This window comes from Salvelinus namaycush, unplaced genomic scaffold (assembly GCF_016432855.1).
Source record: "Salvelinus namaycush isolate Seneca unplaced genomic scaffold, SaNama_1.0 Scaffold1076, whole genome shotgun sequence".
In the NCBI taxonomy this organism is placed as follows: domain Eukaryota; kingdom Metazoa; phylum Chordata; class Actinopteri; order Salmoniformes; family Salmonidae; genus Salvelinus; species Salvelinus namaycush.
The window spans coordinates 59872-86178 of record NW_024057760.1 but is presented as its reverse complement, the minus strand read 5'-3'; the positions used below and the strand labels follow the sequence as shown (position 1 = coordinate 86178).

Sequence of the window (26307 nt, the reverse complement as noted above, 5' to 3'; positions counted from 1 at the left end):
TTATGGTCCGGTGGCAGCCCCCACCCCCAGGCGCCCAGAACGGCGAGATTACTGGGTATAAGATCCGTTACCGGAAAGGAACGCGGAAGAGCGAGGCGGCAGAAACCACGGGAGGCACCCAGCTCTTCCAACTCATCGACGGTAAGCTCTCCTATAATACCAAGTCACGTACTCATCACGTACTCATCACGTACTCATCACGTACTCATCACGTACTCATCACGTACTCATCACGAACTCATCACGAACTCATCACGTACTCATCACGTACTCATCACGTACTCATCACGTACTCATCACGTACTCATCACGTACTCATCACGTACTCATCACGAACTCATCACGAACTCATCACGTACTCATCACGTACTCATCACGTACTCATCACGTACTCATCACATGACTCATTGTGGAATTGAATTAGTCATGCACATGCAATATCTTACATGGGAAATCATGTGATTAGGGATTAGCATGTACTAAAACAAGTCTAGTTTTCAGATAGGCCGAAGGCTCTGTGGCTACTGCTGGTAGTTTAACTTTTGGAGCCAATTGGAAGTTTCTAAGTTGAATACTGTGGTCCCATAGGACCAGATGTTGTATAACTGGAGCGGTTTTCATTTGAGCCTTTTGTCTGGCGTGTTGTTTGGAATCATCATTTTCCTTCATCGTCTGTGTTACTTCAGACAGTCACCTGTTCTCAACATCTCATCTCACATCCAAACTGATATTATACTGTTACTGTAGTACAATAGATATCACCAGAGACTAGCGACGGCAATGAATATTACATGTCATCTCAGCAACTTTTCTGGCCCCGTCTCACGCTGTGTGGTGCAGCATCAAAGAGAATACACACTTGAAAGTCAAACCCGATTTATATTTGGGGTGCAACGGGGGTGTTTCTTGGTTCAAAGGCATTTAAGCTAGAGATTTTCTTTCTAGAGCCTTGGAGGCCTGTAGTGTCTGGGTGGTTTTTAGCAGTTTGCCTCAGGGACAGCCCGTAGTAGTGAAGGGAGAGACGACACGATTAGCATTAACGTCCAAACAGATAAGTCCAATCCGACTCTTAAGAAAATGTTTGCACCAGTTAGCGCGGCTACATGTTCTTTAAAGACAGCGGGAGGTTCCCACGACTTTGAATTTCCAAAACACACCCGTGGCGGTGATATAGCCTGCCCAGCAATGTGGCTAGGATGGTGGGCCAAGCAGGAATCCAGCTCCACACACACTTCCAGGAGTGAAGAGTACGTCGTCTTTCTTCTCAGCTTTGAGTTTTCTATCGGGAACGGCTTGCTTGGGCTACGTTCAAACTGCTCATGTGTAAATTCCCCCACAGACGCGTCGTGATCAATGGCAGAACGTTCATCTCTATCAAACCCATTGGATCGGAAAGAGGAAAATGTTAATTGCGCCACGACGACGAGCTCTCTCTTGATCCCACCCCTGACAGAGTTATAGATTTTCCCTTCACTCAAGCAGAGAAATATTGGACTTCCTCTTGAAATATTATGGCTTCAAATATTTAGTGTGTGCATGCCCAGCTCGATTGGGTGGTGGTGAGGGATGCACTGCCAGAACATCCTTTAAGAAGCCCACTGAAAGGAACGTTTGGGGACAGTTTTCTAACTGCAGAAACTGATGGACCGAGCCTATGGCTGATTCTGCACACAAACCCAATTACATTTCTTGGTCTGCCTGTCAAAAGAGTGCACTACTTGTTCACTTCGCCTCAAACATGTCAAAACACTTGATTGAGGGGCGAAGTGAACAAGATGAGGGCGCACTTTGGGTAGAAGAGGGAGGAATGGAACTGGGCTTCCTGTCTGACTCTGACTGATTTTCTATCTGTGTGTTGTGGTCAGGTCTGGAGCGGGGGACAGAGTACACGTTCAGAGTATCAGCCATCACAGTGAACGGCTCAGGGCCCGCCACAGAGTGGAGCACCGCAGAGACCTTCGAGAGCGACCTGGACGGTAAAACTTTTACCTTACCTCTCTTCCCTTAATACACTGACCAGTCAAATCCCTCTACCTCAGCCCTGATCCTTACCTCTTCCCTTAATACACTGACCAGTCAAATCCCTCTACCTCAGGCCTGATCCTTACCTCTTCCCTTAATACACTGACCAGTCAAATCCCTCTACCTCAGCCCTGATCCTTACCTCTTCCCTTAATACACTGACTAGTCAAATCCCTCTACCTCAGCCCTGATCCTTACCTCTTCCCTTAATACACTGACCAGTCAAATCCCTCTACCTCAGCCCTGATCCTTACCTCTTCCCTTAATACACTGACCAGTCAAATCCCTCTACCTCAGCCCTGATCCTTACCTCTTCCCTTAATACACTGACCAGTCAAATCCCTCTACCTCAGCCCTGATCCTTACCTCTTCCCTTAATACACTGACCAGTCAAATCCCTCTACCTCAGCCCTGATCCTTACCTCTTCCCTTAATACACTGACCAGTCAAATCCCTCTACCTCAGCCCTGATCTTGACTACTTTCACCTAGTCTGAATTGTTCAGGGCAACATGTTTTGTTTGACTTGTTGGTTTAGCAGCATCATAAATAACTTCAAACCCTCTTAAGACTTCTATTAATGTGGTCTCACTGCTACCTTATACTTATGGTTTAGTTTTCATGTATTTTGTTGTCTTGATTCTAGTCTAAAGTATATGGAGAGGCTTTAAACACAAGTTGTATTTGTGTTTATTGTGTTTAATTTCTTTATTGTGTTATAATTTGATATAAGTTTGATCTCCTGAGTTTTCCTACCTCCAGAGTCCAGGGTGCCGGACATCCCCAGCTCGCTACATGTGCGCCCGCTGGTCAACAGCATCGTGGTGAGCTGGACGCCGCCGGAGAACCAGGACATGGTGGTACGAGGCTACACCATCGGCTACGGCATCGGCAGCCCCCACGCCCAGACCATCAAGGTGGACTACAAGCAGCGCTACTACAGCATCGAGAACCTAGGTGAGTACACCCTGTTGTTGCCCTCTGGGTTGTTGCCCTCTGGGTGGTTGCCCTCTGGGTGGTTGCCCTCTGGGTGGTTGCCCTCTGGGTGGTTGCCCTCTGGGTGGTTGCCCTCTGCGTTGTTATCGCCATAGTTGATCGTTTTTGACTCTTTTCATATTTGTTGTGTTTTGGTCATCTGTGTGTTGTGGAACCATGTTCTTGATGCATGACTGTGAACAGTCTTTGACTGCATGTCTGGCTGTGCTTCATAGTGTCCTGTAGCCTACTGTAATTACAACATGGTTAGGGGGGACCACTATGATAATGTTGCATAATTTAGCTTTTCATTAAAATCCCAACGAGAGACTGGGTTTCAATATTCACCTTTTGTCAAGATGATGAATATCCTGATCCTATGAGGAGAGGGTCTCAGGAGTCTGGACTTGATTAGCTACATTATTTCATAACGCCCTCTCTCCCCCTCCGTCTCGCTCCCTGCCCCCCTGCCTCTCGCTCCCTGCCCCCCTGCCTCTCTCTCCCTGCCCCTCTCTCTCTCCCTGCCCCTCTCTCTCTCCCTGCCCCTCTCTCTCTCCCTGCCCCTCTCTCTCTCCCTGCCCCTCTCTCTCCCTGCCCCTCTCTCTCTCCCTGCCCCTCTCTCTCTCCCTGCCCCTCTCTCTCTCCCTGCCCCTCTCTCTCTCCCTGCCCCTCTCTCTCTCCCTGCCCCTCTCTCTCTCCCTGCCCCTCTCCTTCCCTCAGACCCCAGCTCCCACTATGTGATAACCCTGAAGGCCTTCAACAACGTGGGGGAGGGGATCCCTGTATACGAGAGCGCCATCACCAGGCCACAGTCAGGTAGGACACCTACACATACCCCTACACCCTGAATACTGGAGCAATGGAATGGTCTCATGGACACACCCTAAATAGCATTACCAATGAAATGGTCACTAATACCCTCCATACTGGACCGGTGAAATGGTCTTTTAATGGAGTAATTGTTTCATCCAATAAAACGTATGCTGGTATCGTTTTTGGCTGTTTGATGCCATATTTCAGTGGGGAGTGAGAATAGTCATTTAACTCCCTTAAAAAAGGAATCTGACACTAGTCTTTGACCAATGTTACATCACCAGTACCACCACCATCATCAATAAATATACCCTGACGGGGCTTGACTCAAAATAAGCTTACTATAACCTAATGTGTTTTTTATTTGACCAACTAGAGCCTTGACGTTACATTAGACATTATTCCTCCTGCATTCATATGGTGCAGTTTACCTTCCATCAGACCTGATCGTTAGGGTCAACTTGTCAGAGAGCATCTCTTACCTGCCATTCTCTCTGTAGTAATTGACTTTCCCTTTGTCACAAATATCACTGCACAAAACAAGTGGTCCCTGCTCATCTCAGCCCTGTCTCCCAGAGAATATTAAGACAATATCCTCCAATCCAGATTGCTCTAATCCGAGGACAGCTACTCAGACAATTAGCTGATATTTAGGTCACAATACCAAATGCCAACAATTGAACACAAAGTATGAATTGCTAGCAGGAAGTCGCTGCTCAACATAGCTCTGTAGAGTATGCCACATTTTTTGACACCCGTAAGATGAGGGAACTAGGAGTGTAGGCTGTACCCTGTGTCGAGGCACCCCCAGGGAACTAGGAGTGTAGGCTGTACCCTGTGTCGAGGCACCCCCAGGGAACTAGGAGTGTAGGCTGTACCCTGTGTCGAGGCACCCCCAGGGAACTAGGAGTGTAGGCTGTACCCTGTGTCGAGGCACCCCCAGGGAACTAGGAGTGTAGGCTGTACACTGTGTCGACTTTAAGCTAACCCCTCGTCACCCCCTCTCCGTTTTGATCAGCCAGTTTGTCTGTACTTGCACTCCACTATCCCAGCATGCACTGCTGTGCAGGGACAGGATACCGGATGACTGAAATGGCATCAATATGCTGCAGGGGGGCAATCCACACACACACACACAAACAGGCATACGCGTGCACACAGAACACACACACACACACATACATGCATAGCACTGTGCAGAAGCGCGCACGTACACACACACACCCCTGCTGTGGCTTTGGCAACCCTCTGTCAGATCCAGCTCTCCTCTCAACACAGAACCAAAGCCCTCCAATACAGTCTGCAGTTTGAATACACCAGTGAGTTGCTCCACAAGCATGTTCATTGGATGAAAAGTTTGGAATAAAAAAGACTGGTTGACCTAGATAATGTTTTGACTTAAAAGAAGTTGGGAGAAGTTGGAAGAAATCTAGGAGTCTTGTTTAGGGACTGATGTATTACAGTAAATATCCAGTGGGAAGATAACCTTGGTGAAAAAGATATGCAGGACTCACTTGAAAAGGAGATTTTCAATCTCAATGTGACTTTCCTTTTTAAAGCATAAATCAAACCAAAGCAGAATAAAACACCTTCTCCTATATGTGGCATCTAATAACTGACTGAAATGTGTGGAGGGGGGTATTCTTTTTGACAAGTATGAACATTTAATTCAGAGCACTGTAGGCTACTAAGCCCAGGCTGGTACAGACTACTGTTGCAGACACAGAGTTCTCAGTGTAAAACAGATGCTGTTTGCATGCAACCTAAAACCACACCGTGTTTCCTGGACCGCCTCCACACACACACACACACACACACACACACACACACACACAACAGTGAAATAATGAGCATGCACAATGACTTGTAAAATGGAGCGGGGAGGAGAGAGAGAGCTGCATAGAGGGGTCAGTTTGTGGGAGGTAGGCTACACCAAATGACCAGAGCTTTTTCTAATTACCGCTGGACCATGGTCAGAATCTGGAGTCCAGGGCTGGCACGGAGCATGGCGTAACATAGCTAGCAGCGAAGCCTGGCCAGTCCGCTCATTGCTGCCATCTTGAAGCGTTTAGTTGGCATTGTGGCGACTTGAGCCAGGGAACCACTTGTTTCTGCCTCTCTCACAACACCAGTGTTTACCATGCGTCCATAATGAGTACACACCTCAGCAACCCCCTGGAGGACATTGTAGGTAGGGAAGCAGGTGGTTGGACATGTGCTCACAGTGGTGACCTGTGTTTAGTTACATAACAGAGGTATCCTCCATCTGTAAAGAGACGTGACCAGGGTAACATTCAGTAGGGTGCAACTCCATCTGTAAAGAGACGTGACCAGGGTAACATTCAGTAGGGTGCAACTCCATCTGTAAAGAGACGTGACCAGGGTAACATTCAGTAGAGAGGTATCCTCCATCTGTAAAGAGATGTGACCAGGGTAACATTCAGTAGGGAGCAACTCCATCTGTAAAGAGACGTGACCAGGGTAACATTCAGTAGGGAGCAACTCCATCTGTAAAGAGACGTGACCAGGGTAACATTCAGTAGGGAGCAACTCCATCTGTAAAGAGACATGACCAGGGTAACATTCAGTAGAGGTATCCTCAATCTGTAAAGAGACGTGACCAGGGTAACATTCAGTAGAGAGGTATCCTCCATCTGTAAAGAGACATGACCAGGGTAACATTCAGTAGAGAGGTATCTTCCATCTGTAAAGAGACGTGACCAGGGTAACATTCAGTAGAGAGGTTTCCTCCATCTGTAAAGAGACGTGACCAGGGTAACATCCAGTAGGGAGCAGCTATATCATTAAGTAACACAGACATAGATGATGCTAATCAATCCCAGATAGAACAGACATCACTAATCTAATCAATCCCAGATAGATCAGACATCACTAATCTAATCAATCCCCGATAGATTAGACATAATGTTTATATTCAATCCCAGATAGACCCGACATCACTAATCTAATCAATCCCAGATAGATTAGACATAATGTTTATAATCAATCCCAGATAGATCAAACATCACTACATTATTCATAGGTAAAGACCAAGTCAAATCCATTTGTGAAGTTGCCAATGAAAGGGAGTTTTGACGTTTAATATCCCTCGCCCTTGACACACGAGATCCGCTGATAGGCTACATGAGCAACAATGAACAGGTGGATAATTCCCACATTTCACGTCTTACATACAGAGTTTGAACACAGCGTCAGTGTAGGGCTTGTCCTTGTGAGTGACATGGCTCTATATACAGTCCTATTGTGATTCAGCTATAGTAAATGTTCTGTTGCAATGCTGCATACAGTAGTACTTCTATTCAAAGAGACACTGTAAAGTAGTGCCTGTATTCACAGAGACACTGTAAAGTAGTGCCTGTATTCACAGAGACACTGTAAAGTAGTGCCTGTATTCACAGAGACACTGTAAAGTAGTGCCTGTATTCACAGAGACACTGTAAAGTAGTGCCTGTATTCACAGAGACACTGTAAAGTAGTGCCTGTATTCACAGAGACACTGTAAAGTAGTGCCTGTATTCACAGAGACACTGTAAAGTAGTGCCTGTATTCACAGAGACACTGTAAAGTAGTGCCTGTATTCACAGAGACACTGTAAAGTAGTGCCTGTATTCACAGAGACACTGTAAAGTAGTGCCTGTATTCACAGAGACACTGTAAAGTAGTGCCTGTATTCAGAGACACTGTAAAGTAGTGCCTGTATTCACAGAGACACTGTAAAGTGGTGCCTGTATTCACAGAGACACTGTAAAGTGGTGCCTGTATTCACAGAGACACTGTAAAGTGGTGCCTGTATTCACAGAGACACTGTAAAGTGGTGCCTGTATTCACAGAGACACTGTAAAGTGGTGCCTGTATTCACAGAGACACTGTAAAGTGGTGCCTGTATTCACAGAGACACTGTAAAGTGGTGCCTGTATTCACAGAGACACTGTAAAGTGGTGCCTGTATTCACAGAGACACTGTAAAGTGGTGCCTGTATTCACAGAGACACTGTAAAGTGGTGCCTGTATTCACAGAGACACTGTAAAGTGGTGCCTGTATTCACAGAGACACTGTAAAGTGGTGCCTGTATTCACAGAGACACTGTAAAGTGGTGCCTGTATTCACAGAGACCCTGTAAAGTGGTGCCTGTATTCACAGAGACCCTGTAAAGTGGTGCCTGTATTCACAGAGACCCTGTAAAGTGGTGCCCTGTATTCACAGAGACCCTGTAAAGTGGTGCCCTGTATTCACAGAGACCCTGTAAAGTGGTGCCCCGTATTTAGAGACCCTGTAAAGTAGTGCCCCGTATTTAGAGACCCTGTAAAGTAGTGCCCTGTATTCAGTCACTGTTTAGCCTTGCAGTCCAAGACCTTCTTACCAATAATGAAAGAAAGCATTCTTCTTTAAAGGTGTGGTAAGTCAGTATGGTATTTGTATTTTTGATCTTGTTGCACTGTTGTCTTTCCATTTTTTTTTCTGAATCCAGGTGGCTAAATGTTACTCTGTTGACCTTTACTAGAGATTACTCTGTTGACCTTTACTAGAGATTACTCTGTTGACCTTTACTAGAGATTACTCTGTTGACCTTTACTAGAGATTACTCTGCTGACCTTTACTAGAGATTACTCTGTTGCACGTTCCTTCTAGTTGTAGCTTTCCTTTGATTGATTATCCATCTTTACTTAGTGTTGATAATGTGAGTTGATTATGTTGAACACAACAGCCCTGGATCAAATACATGACAACAAATCGGTATTTGACCCAAGTCTGATCGACAACAGCCCTTGTATAGACAGTAGAAAACCTTGATGTAGCCAATAGCCATGTCTGTTGATCTAATAGAATTTTCTCTCTTTCTCTTCACCCTTCCAAATCCCCTCTCCTCCTCCCTCATTTTAATAACTCATTAACATATTTTCTACCCTTATTCGTAACCCCCTCCCTCTCTCTCTACACCCCACCACCCCGTTTCGTTTTGACCGGTCTTGCTTTTTTTTTTAACCTCGCCACAAAACACACTTTTTTGGTTTGTAATTTCTTCCCTCTTTTCCACCATGTTCTGTTTGCCATCTGTTGTGAACCTGGTGTGTTGGTAACTGCTGGCAGACCCCATAGACCCTGATGTTGATTTGTATGAACTCTTCCATGCTCCATACACGCCAGTACCAGACCCCACCCCCATGCTACCTCCCGTGGGCGTACAGGCCTCGGTGCTCAGCCACGACACCATCAAGGTGACCTGGGCCGACAACTCTCTGCCCAAGAACCAGAAGATCACGGACGCACGCTACTACACGGTGCGCTGGAAGACCAACATCCCCGCCAACACCAAGCTCAAGGTACGGTCACGGTGACGCAGCAGCAAGGCCCGCAGGGCCCTGTTCAAAACAGCACAGCTTTATTATTCCCTCACAGTTCATTTTAAAGTAGAAGGTGTCATCAGAGCACAGCATAGTATATGTATTCTACCACTATGCCATTCTAATCATCAGTGTGTAGAGCTATCCCACTATCAGGGTAATGAATCAATGTAAAGTAATCCCACCCACTAATTACATGAGGTTTAAACGTCTCACAGTCCTTCCCACAGTCCTTCCCATCTACATTCCACAGTCCTTCCCATCTACATTCCACAGTCCTTCCCCATCTACATTCCACAGTCCTTCCCCATCTACATTCCACAGTCCTTCCCCATCTACATGCCACAGGCCTTCCCCATCTACATGCCACAGTCCTTCCCCATCTACATGCCACAGTCCTTCCCCGTCTACATTCCACAGGCCTTCCCCATCTACATGCCACAATCCTTCCCCATCTACATGCCACAGTCCTTCCCCATCTACATGCCACAGTCCTTCCCCGTCTACATGCCACAGTCCTTCCCCATCTACATGCCACAGGCCTTCCCCATCTACATGCCACAGGCCTTCCCCATCTACATGCCACAGGCCTTCCCCATCTACATGCCACAGGCCTTCCCCGTCTACATTCCACAGTCCTTCCCCGTCTACATGCCACAGTCCTTCCCCATCTACATGCCACAGTCCTTCCCCATCTACATGCCACAGTCCTTCCCCATCTACATGCCACAGTCCTTCCCCATCTACATGCCACAGTCCTTCCCCATCTACATGCCACAGGCCTTCCCCGTCTACATGCCACAGGCCTTCCCCGTCTACATGCCACAGTCCTTCCCCGTCTACATGCCACAGGCCTTCCCCATCTACATGCCACAGGCCTTCCCCATCTACATGCCACAGTCCTTCCCCATCTACATTCCACAGTCCTTCCCCATCTACATGCCACAGGCCTTCCCCATCTACATGCCACAGGCCTTCCCCATCTACATGCCACAGGCCTTCCCCGTCTACATTCCACAGTCCTTCCCCGTCTACATGCCACAGTCCTTCCCCATCTACATGCCACAGTCCTTCCCCATCTACATGCCACAGTCCTTCCCCATCTACATGCCACAGTCCTTCCCCATCTACATGCCACAGTCCTTCCCCATCTACATGCCACAGTCCTTCCCCATCTACATGCCACAGGCCTTCCCCGTCTACATGCCACAGGCCTTCCCCGTCTACATGCCACAGTCCTTCCCCGTCTACATGCCACAGGCCTTCCCCATCTACATGCCACAGGCCTTCCCCATCTACATGCCACAGTCCTTCCCCATCTACATTCCACAGTCCTTCCCCATCTACATGCCACAGGCCTTCCCCGCCTACAGGGGAAGGACTGTGGCATGTAGATGGGGAAGGACTGTGGCATGTAGATGGGGAAGGCCTGTGGCATGTAGATGGGGAAGGACTGTGGCATGTAGATGGGGAAGGCCTGTGGCATGTAGATGGGGAAGGCCTGTGGCATGTAGATGGGGAAGGACTGTGGCATGTAGATGGGGAAGGACTGTGGCATGTAGATGGGGAAGGACTGTGGCATGTAGATGGGGAAGGACTGTGGCATGTAGATGGGGAAGGACTGTGGCATGTAGATGGGGAAGGACTGTGGCATGTAGATGGGGAAGGACTGTGGCATGTAGATGGGGAAGGACTGTGGCATGTAGATGGGGAAGGACTGTGGCATGTAGATGGGGAAGGCCTGTGGCATGTAGATGGGGAAGGACTGTGGAACAAGGACAAGACAGAGGTCTGGGGAATGGGGGCCTGACAGTGCATTTTGAGTACAGACTGTTCATACAATATACATTCTGATTCAGCAGTTAGTCAATCCCTATACTGAACATAGAGACTGCTGTATCCATCACCTAACATGGGACTTTTTTTTAATACATTTTTTTATTTTACCTTTATTTAACTAGGCAGGTCAGTTAAGAACAAATTCTTATTTTCAATGACGGCCTAGGAACAGTGGGGTAACTGCCTTGTTCAGGGGCAGAACGACAGATTTGTACCTTGTCAGCTCGGGGATTCGAACTTGCAACCTTTCTGTTACTAGTCCAACGCTCTAACCACGGCTACTCTGCCGCCCCCCAACATAGAGGTCTAAAAGGCTAGTCTGGTTATTGAAAGCGGATGTAGATGCTAAAAGGCTAGTCTGGTTATTGTAAGCTCATGTAGATGCTAAAAGGCTAGTCTGGTTATTGTAAGCTCATGTAGATGCTAAAAGGCTAGTCTGGTTATTGTAAGCTCATGTAGATGCTAAAAGGCTAGTCTGGTTATTGAAAGCGGATGTAGATGCTAAAAGGCTAGTCTGGTTATTGTAAGCTCATGTAGATGCTAAAAGGCTAGTCTGGAGCGACTGCAGTCACTGTTGCGCAATGCAACACATTTAGGACAACCAGGTGATGTTTATGCTAATTAGGGGTTGGGGTCAATTGCATTTCAATTCGGTCTATCCAGGAAGTGAATTGAATTTGAGAATTGCTAAAAATCCAGTGAAAATAAATTGAGATTTTCAAGTCTGAAATTAGAATTTTGACTCCTCTCCTGAATTGGCTGGACTGAAATGGAATTGACCCCAAACCTGTTAGTCACCCTGTGTTGTTTTGTCGGATGGCATTGTTCACACTGGACAATTATTCTCACCTTGATGTGCTCGTCCCAGCTGTCAGAAATGCCTTCCTGTTTCTCTCTCACACACACACAGCGTGTACCTACATTATTAAACAGATGGCTCCTCTCCACTCAACTAAAAGGATAGGATGTTTTTCTCTCTGTGACATCCTGGATGACAGATTTGTCTCGTTTAGTCCACTACAGGACGTGGCTAGCATCACTGGGACAGGCTATTTAGAAAGCTAGGACCTGGACTAGCCTTCACCAGGAGACTCAGACTACCCAGGTACTAGATTAGACAGTCTGTTGGGCGTATTGAGGAAATGGGCTTAATAAAGTGATCAGAAGTATTTTCATCGCTGCATGTCATCTTGTCTTTATTCAAATGTTGTCCACTGTTATCATGTTATACCTACTACGTTTCAAGTATTCTTTTGGGATAAATAGCCTTCATTTAGTTTATCCGGCATTTTTTATGTACTGAAAGTATTCACACCCCTTGACTTACTCCACATTTTGTTGTTACAGCCTGAATTCAAATGTTTTATACACACTACCCCATAATGACAAAGTGAAAACAGGTTTTTAGAAATGTTGCTTACATTTACATAAGTATTCACACCCCTGAGTCAGTACTTTTGTAGTATCACCTTTGCCAGTGATTACAGCTGTGAGTGTTTCTAGGTAAGCCTCGAAGAGCTTTCCACACCTGGATTGTATAACATTTACCCATGTATTATTTTCTAAATTCTTCAAGCTCTGTCAAATTGGTTGTTGATCATTGCTAGACAACCATTTTCAGGTCTTGCCATTAGATTTTTAAGTACTTTAGATTTAAGTCAAAGCTGCAACTCGGCCACTCGGGAACATTAACAGTCTTCTTGGTAAGCAACTCCAGTGTATATTTGGCCTTGTGTTTTAAGTTATTGTCCTGCTGAAAGGTGAATTCATCTCCCAGTGTCTGTTGGAAAGCATGCTGAACCAGGTTTTCCTCTAGGATTTTGCTTGTGCTTAGCTTCATCTTTTTTTATCCTGAAAAACTCCCCAGTCCTTAACGATTACTAGCATACCCATAACATGATGCAGCCACCACTATGCTTGAAAATATGTAGAGTGGTCTCATATGTTTGGGGCAAATCCAATACTACTAACAGTTTATATTCGGGACAAAAATGTAATTACTTTGCTACATTTCTTGCAGCATTACTTTAGTGCATTGTTGCAAACAGGATACATGTTTTGGAATATTTGTATTTTGTGAAGGCTTCCTTCTTTTCACTCTGTTATTTAGGTTAGTAGTGTGGAGTACCTACAACGTTGTTGATCCATCCTCAGTTTTCTCCTATCACAGCCATTAAAACTCTGTTACTGTTTTAAAGTCACCATTGTCATGGTGAAATCCCTGAGCTGTTTCCTTCCTCTCCGGCAACTGAGTTAGGAAGGACGCCTGTATCTTTGTAGTGACTGTGTGTGTTGATACACGATCCAAAGTGTAATTAATAACTTCACCATGCTCCCTGGTCTTTGTGGTTGAATCTGTGTTTGAAATTCACTGCCGACCTGAGGGACCTTACAGATAATTGTATGTGTGAGGTACAGAGATGAGGTAGTCATTAAAAAAATCATGTTAGACACTATTACTGCACACAGTGAGTCCTTTCAACTTATGTGACTTAAGCACATTTGACTCCTAAACTTATTTAGGCTTTACATAACAAAGAAATTGAATACTTAGACTTTCAAGCTTTCAGCTTTTCATTTAATGAATTTGTACTTTGACATTATGGGGTGGAAACACTCTGGTGTGTTAGGCCAGTGACAAAACATCTCAATGTAATCCATTTTAAATTCAGGCTATAACAACAAAATGTGGAGCAGGTCCAGGGGTGTGAATACTTTGTGAAGGCCCTGTATTATTCATGGCTGTTTATGTTAAAGATGCATGGAGCACTCTGATTCTGTTGGTCTTGAGGTCTGTACCTTCCTTTGTGAACAGTTTTTCTGTGTGTACCGTGCGTACGCCTGCGTGTGTGTGTGCGCGCCTGCGTGTGTGTGTGTGTTTTCAGACGGCCAACACCACCAACCTGAGCCACATGGTGACAGGCCTGAAGCCCAACACGCTCTATGAGTTCTCTGTCATGGTGACCAAGGGCCGGAGGACCAGCACCTGGAGCATGACGGCCCAGGGAACCACCTTTGAGACCAGTAAGAGCACACATACACAGTATACCGAGTGTACACACACACACACACACACACACACACACACACACACACACATATGAAAGCATCTTCAGTGAAGTTTTTTTTTTTTTAACATGACTACACAGAATATCCTGGTTCTGTCAAAGCTGATTGTAGTGGGCGTTTGTCATTGACTGCTTTTCTCTGACATGCAGCAGGTCTGCTAGTGATTAGAGCATTGGGCCAGTAACCTATAGGTTGCTAGTTCGTGTCCCAGAGGCAAAAAAACCTGCAAATCTGCCCTTGAGCAAGGCACTTACCCGTAATTGCTCCCGGGTCGCCGTCATTAATGTCTGATCCCATGCCGTGACCCCACTCTCTGAGGGTGTCTCAGGGGGAGTGGGATATGCAAAAACACTTTTCCATTTCACCATACACTGGTACAGGTTACATACACTGGTACGGGTTACACACACTGGTACGGGTTACACACACTGGTACGGGTTACACACACTGGTACGGGTTACACACACTGGTACGGGTTACACACACTGGTACGGGTTACACACACTGGTACGGGTTACACACACTGGTACGGGTTACACACACTGGTACGGGTTACACACACTGGTACGGGTTACACACACTGGTACGGGTTACACACACTGGTACGGGTTACACACACTGGTACGGGTTACACACACTGGTACGGGTTACACACACTGGTACGGGTTACACACACTGGTACGGGTTACACACACTGGTACGGATTACACACACTGGTACGGGTTACACACACTGGTACGGGTTACACACACTGGTACGGGTTACACACACTGGTACGGGTTACACACACTGGTGGCTTTGATGGCTTTGATGTCAAAGCCAAGCGTTCCCTCATTAATGGCCTTGTTCCCATACTGACTTTCTGTTTGACTTTCACAGTTCCCAGCTCGTCCCCCAAAGATGTGACTGTGGTGAGCAAGGAGCTGAAACCACGTACCATCATAGTCAACTGGCAGCCCCCCTCAGAGGCCAATGGAAAAATCACAGGTGAGACCACACACTGTGTTATCAGGTTTATTCAGAGTCAGAGAAACAAGTTGTCTGAAACAGTTCTCTAACCTTCTCCTCTCCCCCATCTACCTTTTCTCTATCTCCTCTCCTCCGATCTCTCGCTCCTTTCCACCCATCTCTCTCTCGCTCCTTTCCACCCATCTCTCTCTCGCTCCTTTCCACCCATCTCTCTCTCACTCCTTTCCACCCATCTCTCTCTCGCTCCTTTCCACCCATCTCTCTCTCTCGCTCCTTTCCACCCATCTCTCTCTCGCTCCTTTCCACCCATCTCTCTCTCGCTCCTTTCCACCCATCTCTCTCTCTCGCTCCTTTCCACCCATCTCTCTCTCTCTCGCTCCTTTCCACCCATCTCTCTCTCTCGCTCCTTTCCACCCATCTCTCTCTCTCGCTCCTTTCCACCCATCTCTCTCTCTCGCTCCTTTCCACCCATCTCTCTCTACCATCTCTCTCCCCCTATCGCTCCACTAGGCTACATAATCTACTACAGTACTGATGTGAATGCGGAGGTGCATGACTGGGTGATAGAGCCGGTGGTGGGCAACAGGTTGACCCACCAGATCCAGGAGCTGACTCTGGACACCACCTACTACTTCAAGATCCAGGCCCGTAACTCCAAGGGCATGGGCCCAATGTCAGAGGCCGTACACTTCCGCACCCCCAAGAGTAAGTGAGGGGGAAATCCCTGGAGGTTGATAGGCTCTGAAAGGTTGAACATTGGGATGATTGTATTAAATGTTCTTATTGGTTGAGTTATTTATATGTGTTATGATGCGCTGAATGGTCAAGATTCAAATAATTATCTTAGCTTCTCTTCACTGTAGCTGGCTGCATTCTCAATCCCTTTTCTATAGACGCTGGTAAAGAACATACCATTCTGTTGGGCCGAGCCTGCCCTCTCTCTCTCGCGATCTCTCTTTCTTTCACTCTGTCCTTCTTTCTCTCTCAATCTCTCCTAATCTCTCTCCCTCTCCCTTTCTCTCTCCTTTATTGGTGCTCACACCTGCTTGCCTACCCCTCCAATGCTGCACCATTTACCCCTCTCTCTCTACCCCTCTCTCTCTCCACCTCTCTCTACCTCTACCCCTCTCTCTCTACCCCTCTCTCTCTCTACCTCTCTCTCTACCCCTCTCTCTCCCCTTCTCCCACTGCTCTCCTTAACTCCTCTAACCAGTGTTTGCTTTGTATTTTCTCTCCCTGGCTACTGTCTCCTTTGGCCTGTTTAGCTGAATCCTCTGACAAAATGGCTAATGACCAAGGTAATTCCCTCTTCCCTTCCATTCACTTCTTCTCAATGATGACTGATTGACTGTGCAGATTGTGTTCTTTTTCCTCACTCACGTGCCTAAAGCCCTTCATCTGCGTTCTGGTCAGGTGAAATAAGTCAGGTAGTATTTAATTAACTGGGTGTAATAACTGGTGGTTTTGTCTCCTCTCTCAGCCTCCAATTTGCCAGTTAAACCAGGAAGTAACCAACCACCTCTTGACCATGGCTTTGGGTCTCCACACGGTAATGGCCTTTTCAGGTCACCATTGTCCATTCTGATTTGATCGACTCAATTGGCTGCAGTGTGGGTCCATTTCATTCCACCTCCATAAATGGATGTTAGTGTGAATAGGCCTTTGTTCAGTTCCTGTTCCATGGTCCATTGGATTCATTTCTGGACCGAAGCTGAAATGGAATTGACACCAATTCTGCATTGAGCACTAATGTCTTTCTCAGCTAAGATAGTGTGCAGGAACTGAGCAAACCCCTATTCACATAAGTAACACTTTATTTGGATAGTTCTAAGTAGATGGTTTGTAGATGTTTAATAACTGTAAACATCTGAACTAACGCTTATCCTAACCCTAAAATAACCTTTACCTTAACCCTAACCCTAAACTTAACCTTTACCTTAACCCTAACCCTAAACTTAACCCTTACCCTAAACTTAACCTTAAACTTCACCTTAACCTTTACCCTAGCCCTAAGCTTAACCTTTACCTTAACCCTTGCCCTAAACTTAACCCTTACCCTAACCTTTACCTTAACCCTTACCCTAGCCCTAAACTTAACCTTTACCTTAACCCTTACCCTAAACTTAACCCTTACCCTAACCCTAAACTTAACCTTTACATTAACCCTTACCCTAAACGTAACCCTTACCCTAACCTTAACCTTTACCTTAACCCTTACCCTAAACTTTACCTTTACCTTAACCCTAAACTTAACCCTTACCCTAACATTTACATAACCCTCACTCTAACCTTAGCAAGCAGTTGCTTATCAACAGATAGTTTGTTGATAGTGTGACCAGCTGTGGAGCATCTATATGGGAATATCCAAATAAAGTGGGACGGAAGTAATTCATGAGATTTAATCTAACCCAAACCCCTTATACAAGTCTCCTATTGGTCTGAAATATTAGTCATCATTCTAAAAGAAGTGTAATGGGAAATTAATGAATGAACACACAAACAAATGAATTGTTAAATACGCTAATTGATCTCCAATGAGGACATTAATTCTTATGTGGATAAATAGGATTTTCTTTCTCACCTCTCTGGTCCATTTTGTTCCAGGAAAACCAGGAATTACAGGAAGTGCGGACAACCACATCCTGGTCATCGTCGTGATCATCTCTGTGGGAGCGTTCACCATCATTGTGGTGGTTGTGGGGGCCTTCCTCTGCACACGACGCACCACCTCCCACCAGAAAAAGTGAGCTGGTCTGCCGCAGCAATAATGTCTCTTAGGTCACTAATGTCCCAGCCAATAGCAGACCAACAACACAGGGTTATAACACACACACAGAACATCTGAGATGAGCAGGAATGTCTCCTTTCCTTTTTCCACCTACCTTTCCTTCTGTCATCTTTCACTTTCCTTTCCCTACAACTTCATTTTATTTACTTTTCAACCGCCCCCCCCCCCCCCCCCCCCCCCCTTTATTACTGGTGGCCAGTAATAAACTGGTCCTGAACATCTCTAAAACTAAGAGCATTGTATTTGGTACAAATCATTCCCTAAGTTCTAGACCTCAGCTGAATCTGGTAATTTAATGGTGTGGCTGTTGAACAAGTTGAGGAGACTAAATTACTTGGCGTTACCTTAGATTGTAAACTGTCATGGTCAAAACATATAGATTCAATGGTTGTAAAGATGGGGAGAGGTCTGTCCGTAATAAAGAGATGCTCTGCTTTTTTGACACCACACTCCAAAAAGCAAGTTCTGCAGGCTCTAGTTTTGTCTAATCTTGATTATTGTCCAGTCGTGTGGTCCAGTGCTGCAAGGAAAGACCTAGTTAAGCTGCAGCTGGCCCAGAACAGAGCGGCATGTTTTGCTCTTCATTGTAATCAGAGAGCTGATATAAATACTATGCATGCCAGTCTCTTGGCTAATAGTTTTTATAAGAAACATTAATGTGTTGGAAATCCCAAATTGTTTGCATAGTCAACTTACACACAGCTCTGACACACACACTTACCCCACCAGACATGCCACCAGGGGTCTTTTCATAGTCCCCAAATCCAGAACAAATTGAAGAAAGCGTACAGTATTATATAGAGCCCGTATTGCATGGAACTCCCTTCCATCTCAGATTGCTCAAATAAACAGCAAACCTGGTTTCGAAAAACAGATAAATCAATACCTCACGGCAAAATAACGCTCCCCTATTAGACCTAGATAGCTTGTGTGTATGCATTGATATGTAGGCTACGTGTGCCTTTAAAAAAAATGTATGTAGTTCTGTCCTTGTCTTAGTGTTCTGTATTATGTCATTATGTTTCATATTTTGTGTGGACCACAGGAAGAGTAGCTGCTGCTTTTGCAACAGTTAACGGAGATCCACCTCCCCCTTTTTAACCGACATCTCAACCCCCTTTTTCCTCTTCTCTACCTCATAGGAAGCGGGCGGCCTCCAAGTCGTCCAACAGCTCCCACAAGTACAAGGGCAACTCCAAGGACCTGAAGCCTCCAGACCTATGGATCCACCACGAGCGGCTGGAGCTCAAGCCCATTGACAAGTCCCCCGAGCCCAACCCGGTGATGACTGACACCCCCATCCCCCGCACCTCGCAGGACATCAACCCCGTGGACCCCAGCCTGGACAACAGCCTGCTGCAGAGACGGAACTCCTACCGAGGTCAGATTGATGTAGTCAGTTTGGGGATTCCTTTGTCTGTGTTTTGAAGAGGCAATGTCTTTGTCGTTGTCATGCTAAACATTTCCTGCTTTTCATACATTTAACATTTCATACATTGTGTTTAGAGGGAAGAATCACCACTAACCAAACACAGCCTCACGACTGAGTCACAGGTTTCTCTCAGGAGCCAGATTACCAAATCCTTCGATTGTTCCTGTCAATCCAAGAACAATTAGTTAAATTTTCAGACGTTCTTCATTCAGAGTCACTACCAATAGTGATCAAGGAAAAACTCTGACTTGCAGGCCACGAATCAGAAGACAGCATATCTGCACTGGCAGGGCGCCGGGGGATGCGGCCTAAAATGATGATGCCCTTCGATACGCAGCCCCCCCAGCGTAAGTGTGTGTGTGTGTGTGTCCGCGCCTTGTGAATGTGTGTGTGTTTGGGATCTGTGCTCTCACCGGTCAATACACTGAGGTCAATAGACTATTTACCACTCAGACTATCGTACTGTTCAGCTGAAAGGAAAATAATATGCTGGTTTCTCCCTCCCGTGATAATGCACTACAGTCAATAGACTGAGAGCACTACAGTCAACATGTGGTTCTATAGGATCTGTTTCTATATTTTAGCTTTCATCTCATTTCAGTTTAACACATTCATGGCTACCAAATGACGCTGCCAATTCAAATGTACATCAGACGCACTCTGTGGAGTTATTGTATACGTGTGTATGGTTAAATACTACTGCTCTATGGTGTCACTATGAACCTGGTGTGTGTGTGGGTGTGCTTGCACGAGCGCAAGCATGTGTGTGTATTTGAACAGCACTGCTTCCCCACCCCTTCGTCAGCGCGGCTGGTTAAATGTTGTTGTCTCTGTGTGTGTGTGTGTCCATTCACAGCCGTGATTAGCGCTCACCCCATCCATTCCCTTGATAACCATCACCACCATTATCACACGGGCAGCCTGGCATCCCCGACACGCAGCTACCTCCATCACCACCAGGGCAGTGCCCACCTACGCCCACACGCCTGCGCCACCCCCATCTCCTATCTAGACATGGGCTCCACAGGTGAGAGACCGCTGCCACCCGCAGGATGGAGGAGGGATTACAAGCGGGCAGCGCCAAGGGCCCACCTGGTCGTTCTGTTTGTCTTTCTGGCCTGATTTTGAGGAAGAACACAGGAGCATTATCTTTCATCTTCATGTCCATCCTCTTATCTGTGGGGCCACTGTGGGGCTGTCACATCCTCTTATCTGTGGGGCCACTGTGGGGCTGTCACATCCTCTTATCTGTGGGTCCACTGTGGGGCTGTCACATCCTCTTATCTGTGGGTCCACTGTGGGGCTGTCACATCCTCTTATCTGTGGGTCCACTGTGGGGCTGTCACATCCTCTTATCTGTGGGTCCACTGTGGGGCTGTCACATCCTCTTATTTGTGGGTCCACTGTGGGGCTGTCACATCCTCTTATCTGTAGGTCCACTGTGGGGCTCTCACAACCTCTTATCTGTGGGTCCACTGTGGGGCTGTCACATCCTCTTATCTGTGGGTCCACTGTGGGGCTGTCACATCCTCTTATCTGTGGGTCCACTGTGGGGCTGTCACATCCTCTTATCTGTGGGGCTGTCACATCCTCTTATCTGTGGGGCTGTCACATCCTCTTATCTGTGGGTCCACTGTGGGGCTGTCACATCCTCTTATCTGTGGGTCCACTGTGGGGCTGTCACATCCTCTTATCTGTGGGGCTGTCACATCCTCTTATCTGTAGGTCCACTGTGGGGCTGTCACATCCTCTTATCTGTGGGTCCACTGTGGGGCTGTCACATCCTCTTATCTGTGGAGCGGTCTCATTTAATTGTTCTTGTGGCCTTGTCCACTATTCACTCGCCCATACTCATTAGTGTGTGACTTGCCTAGTTAAATAAAGGTAAAACGAATAGAAAATAATAGTAATTTATAATACATGAAACCAGTCATGACAACTTTGAGTGTTGCAGAACCAAACAACCTTGATAACACATTTATTCCATATTTTCCACCAAACTCATCAGGCTTCATCCTGACGTTGATACTAACGCCTCTTATTTATGGACACTACCACTCTAGAACCCAGGCTATACACATACTGTATCAAACACACCATCCACTGACCTGTCCCCCCCACACTCCTTTTGTGACTGCAGAGTCGGTGAGGAACACCCCCAGCACAGAGCCCCTCCCGCCCCAGGCCCAGCCCCCCTGCCAAGCCGAGCACCAGCACCCGGACCCCGAGGGCAGCTACCAAGGCTCCACGGCCACCGACGATGAGCCCAGCGCCAGCGGCAGCTACTGCAGCGCCGGCCAGCCCCCCACCGCCCACGTGCGACCCACTCACCCCCTCAAGAGCTTTGCCGTGCCCGCCAACCCCGCCGCCATCTTCGAGTCGCCCGCCCTGCCCAGCACGCCGCTGCTTACTCAGACTGGTGAGGAGCGCACATACACATACATACACGCATGCAAACATGTACACACATATATATACACAATACACACCATGCATTAGGACAGGCGTATGTACACATACAGATAACTGCCAAAATAAAGGAAACACCAACATAGTGTCTTGAAAGGGCGTTGGGCCACCAAGAACCACCAGAACAGCTTCAATGCACCTTGACATAGATTTTACAAGTGTCTGGAACTCTATTGGAGGGATGTGAAACCTTCTTCTTTTATTTTTATTTCACCCCTTTTTTTCTCCCCAATTTCGTGGTATCCAATGGGTAGTAGTTACAGTCTTGTCTCATCGCTGCAACTCCCATACGGACTCGGGAGAGGCGAAGGTCGAGAGCCACGCGCCCTCGAAACACAACCCAACCTAGCCGCACTGCTTCTTGACACAACGCACATCCAACCCGGAAGCCAGCCGCACCAATGTGTCGGAGGAAACACCTTACACCTGGTGACCGTGTCAGCGTGCACTGCTCCCGGCCCGCCACAGGAGTCGCGCGATGGGACAAGGACATCCCTGCCGGCCAAACCCTCCCCTAACCCGGATGACGCTGGGCCAATTGTGTGTCGCCCCATGGACCTCCCGGTCGCGGCCGGCTGCGACAGAGCCTGGGCTCTAACCCAGAATCTCCGGTGGCACAGCGAACACTGTGATGCAGTGCCTTAGACCACTGCGCCACCCGGGAGGCGTGACACCGTTCTTCCACTAGAAATTCAATAGTTTGGTGTTTTGTTGATGGTGGAAAACACTGTCAGGTGCCGCTCCAGAATCTCCCATAAGTGTTGGATTGGGTTGAGATCTGGTGACTGACACACACACACACACACTCTATGCTCCTTTGAGACACCTGTTTCAGAGTGAGATCTCTTCTTCCATCCTTGGTAGCCAAAATAACGGGCAACTGGTCATTTGTAGACACCCTAAGAATGATGGGATGTTAATTGCTTAATTAACTCAGGAACCACACCTGTGTGGAAGCACCTGCTTTCAATATACAGTACTTTGTATCCCTCATTTACTCAAGTGTTTCCTTTATTTGGGCAGTTACCTGTACATGTGTTTTACACTCCCAAACTGCAGATGAACATACACTGTTGGGAGAGCTTCTTGAGAAAGGAAAGGAAACACATGTAAAGAAGGTGACTTGTGATTCCCTCTAACTATCAATCCCTTTGGAACTGTGTCTGTCCTGCCTGTCCTGTCTGTCTGTGTCTCTCTCTCTCTGTCTATCTCTGTGTCTCTCTCTCTGTCTATCTCTGTGTCTCTCTTTCTCTCTGTCTGTATCTCAGGGCCCCAGCTCCACTCAGTAAAGACAGCCTCCATCGGCACCCTGGGCAGGGTGCGCCCCCCCATGCCAGTCACGGTGCCCGGTGCGCCAGATGTGCCCGAGACCAGCAAGATGCTGGAGGATGTAGACAGTGTGAGTACTGCTCCCCCCAGGTCTTCGTGTAGAAAGGCTACAACATGCCAATGTCTGATTATGACTGTTAAATCAGCTGGCATATCATGCAATGTTGGTTCTTATTGTAGTTTGTACACACTTTAAATACAGGAAGAACACATGTCACTATGAATTACTATGTCATGTTTGGGTAAAAACCTGGTCATAGATCAATCAAGCCCATTGAACTAGTGAATACGTTCCTAGAGTATGTCATGTTTCTTTTTGGACACAATCCTAAATGACATTGACATGGATTTTAATCACATTTCTGTTTCCTTTCTCTCTTTATTCTTTGCAACTTGTTGCCTCCCTCACTGTTTTATGGTGTTAATGTTGGCTGCTTGTGATCATTGATATTATTGCATTCAATTTCTAATAATTCCTCTAAACCCATTGGGATGGTTTTGCCCATGATAATTCCTCTAAACCCATTGGGATGGTTTTTCCCATGATAATTCCCCTTAACCCATTGGAATGGTTTTGCCCATGATAATTCCCCTTAACCCATTGGGATGGTTTTGCCCATGATAATTCCCCTTAACCCATTGGAATGGTTTTGCACATACATTGATGTCTTGCCCCCTTTCAATGCCTTAACATATTGGTTGGCTGTTGATGCTGCTTTGTTTGTCTTGGATTTGGCTTCATGCTGCAGTCCCATTGACCAATTCCCCACCCCACCCACCCTTTATTTTGTAAACCTCATTACTCCCACCCCCTCCAAAAACAAACTGACCCTCTCCTCTCCCTTCCCCAGGTCCTTGCCTCCCTCCCCTCCTGTTCCTCCCTTGCTCCCCGCAGTAACCCTGTTCCTTTCCCTCAGAGCTACGAGCCTGATGAGTTGACAGAGGAGATGGCCCACCTAGAGGACCTGATGAAGGACCTGAACGCTATAACCACAGCCTGAGAACCACACGCCCACTCACCACGCTGCTCACACACACATACAGGCAGACACACACACACACACAAATCCAGGTAGTGACACACACAGGCAGGAACACACACACTGCCAGCCCTCAGAAAACTGGGAGCCCGATGCCCGGATACTAAATGGATACCGTCAATGGATCCTACACACCCCACTCAAGACAAACAAAAAATCTAAACTGAAACTTTTCAACTTTTGGCTTACCTTGCTCAGTCTCAGGAAGGAGATGGCCATTTAAAAAAAACGACAGTTCACCTTTTTATGAAGAAACATTCTCAGAGACGATATCTAACATTGGTCGCTTTCAACCAGAAGATTGTGAATTTTCTCAGCAAAAAACTGGAATGCATTAGAAGGTTGCTCTCATACTTTGATTGCCGGGGAGACCGCTCCTATGGTTGCCGGGGAGACCGCTCCTATGGTTGCCGGGGAGACCGCTCCGACAGACATCATATTGTGATTCCAAGTCAAGAGGAAGAGTCAAATATGCCGGTATTTCATGTTGGTGCTCACGAAACACAATCTAAACACAGTGTTTGTTTAATTAGTGTCACTTATCTCTGCGTTTTTGTATATCTATTGCCCTGTTTCAGTGAAGTGAACTTTGGACAACAGTCCCCTCCATTTCCATTAAAGCGGTCATTTTATAGCTATCATTTTGATCCAATGACGTCTGTTTTCCCTACTCTGTGTTATATATTGTGCCAAGTCTCTTATTATTCTCTAATATGCCATGTATTTTTTTACATATCCGTATAGATATGTAAATATGTTTTTAAAAAACGGCCTCATTCTATTCCCCCCCAGCCTAGCCAATCATTTCATTTTATTTGGGAGGAGAGTGACAGAATAGACCCTCAAACGCTCGCTTTTCATATCTTGTGGGGAGATGCCTTGCGTGTTAGTACATTACATTTGAATGGGTTCTTGCGTTCTCTGGCATTGTGTCGCCCCTTTGTACATTGAAATGTTCAGTCTTTTTTTGTTTATGGGAGCTCCGTTTCAAAAAGCCTTACGAAACGTGTCCGTACGTTTACATTGGAGATGACTGTGCCCTCTGTGGACGTTTTCCAGTTACACTGTGATCCCTCTGACACGCAGCGTCACCACTCTCAGGCCAGGCTGGCCTTGGAGTGCCAAGTAGTAGGGCTTGTTAGCTGGTGACCCTTCAGAACCATCTGTGGGACATGAACCCTCCAGAGGCTGCTGGACTCGGAGTGCCTCACCCCGCAATCACACATCCTACCCAGTCAGTCGTTTCAATGGAATGGCAATATATCATATGAAAGTGCTATGAAATGGATGTCTTGTTTCCAAGAGCCAATATTTGGTTGAAGAGGTCTGTTTTTTGCTCTTTATCTCTCTCTGTCATGTGAAAACCAGGTTTTTCAATCAAGGATAAGTGTTTACTGTTATCTGAGGTCTCTTAAAGAAATACTGCTTCATCGCTCTTTTTAAATGCTACTTGCAACGATGTTGGCCTATTGAATGGGACTCCCAGATTCAGATTTTTTTTTACATGTAGTTTGTTTTGTATGAAGAAAAAATGAACTTGTTCTGTACACAATTCCAATGTAAAAAGAAAAAAATTAAATATGATAATGTAAGAAGCTAGTTTTTCATCTGCCCTCTTACCCAAAGAAATGTAATTGCAATCGTAGTTACATGCTCTACTTTTGTGAATACCATGTTTCTCATAATGTACATCGTCATGAATGTCAATATAAGTGTAAGAGATTTTACTTATGGATACAAAAGGAACATGTCAAAAATAAAAAAAGGACTGTAGGAAAAAAATGACAGGACGCTAACCCGTTGGGAATAACCTATTAAGTTGTAGACAGTCAAGCCTGTATTGCACTTTTTCACAATTTTTGAAAACAAAACAAAATTTCTTCCATATCTTGTGTTATAAATATAAAAGCGATGTTTCTGTAACGTAGTGTCCTAGGTTAGCAGCAGGCAGCTGGTCTTGTTTTAATGGTCATTTGCTTTTGAGATATGAAATTGAGCGGCAGGTTTTACTGTGCTGCTGATGAGGTATTCTGTTGCTTGTTTCTGTACAGAGATCTCTTTGCTTTCTGTAGAATATTCTGTGGCTTTTTTTTTTTTTTATCAAAATGTTTGACAAAGTTATTTTTTTTTTTTATTGGTGCTCTTATACATTGTGTATCCAACTATTATGAATACTAACAAAGTTGAAGTTTCTACTTGT

At 46.2% G+C, this 26307-nt stretch overlaps 1 protein-coding gene across 1 annotated transcript; it reads left to right on the top strand.

Annotated features, from left to right (window-relative positions):
- LOC120035641 (neogenin-like) lies at positions 1-26307 on the top strand. Its single transcript, XM_038982218.1, has 16 exons — positions 1-141; positions 1866-1976; positions 2784-2978; positions 3717-3812; positions 8919-9151; positions 13897-14035; positions 14960-15067; positions 15560-15754; positions 16530-16598; positions 17654-17792; positions 18980-19218; positions 19524-19616; positions 20126-20296; positions 21410-21688; positions 23007-23137; positions 23985-26307. Exons 1-16 carry the CDS (start codon positions 3-5, stop codon positions 24066-24068), a joined length of 2421 nt encoding a protein of 806 aa, XP_038838146.1. The 5' UTR covers positions 1-2; the 3' UTR covers positions 24069-26307.

What these genes read in the sequence shown, in the direction of transcription:
- LOC120035641 (XM_038982218.1), top strand. Translation starts at nt 3, where the DNA reads ATGGTCCGGTGGCAGCCCCCACCCCCAGGCGCCCAGAACGGCGAGATT. An exon ending in CCGCCAACACCAAGCTCAAG is followed by an intron (nt 9,152 to 13,896) that starts GTACGGTCACGG and finishes GTGTGTTTTCAG; the next exon opens with ACGGCCAACACCACCAACCT. An exon ending in TGCTGGAGGATGTAGACAGT is followed by an intron (nt 23,138 to 23,984) that starts GTGAGTACTGCT and finishes CCTTTCCCTCAG; the next exon opens with AGCTACGAGCCTGATGAGTT.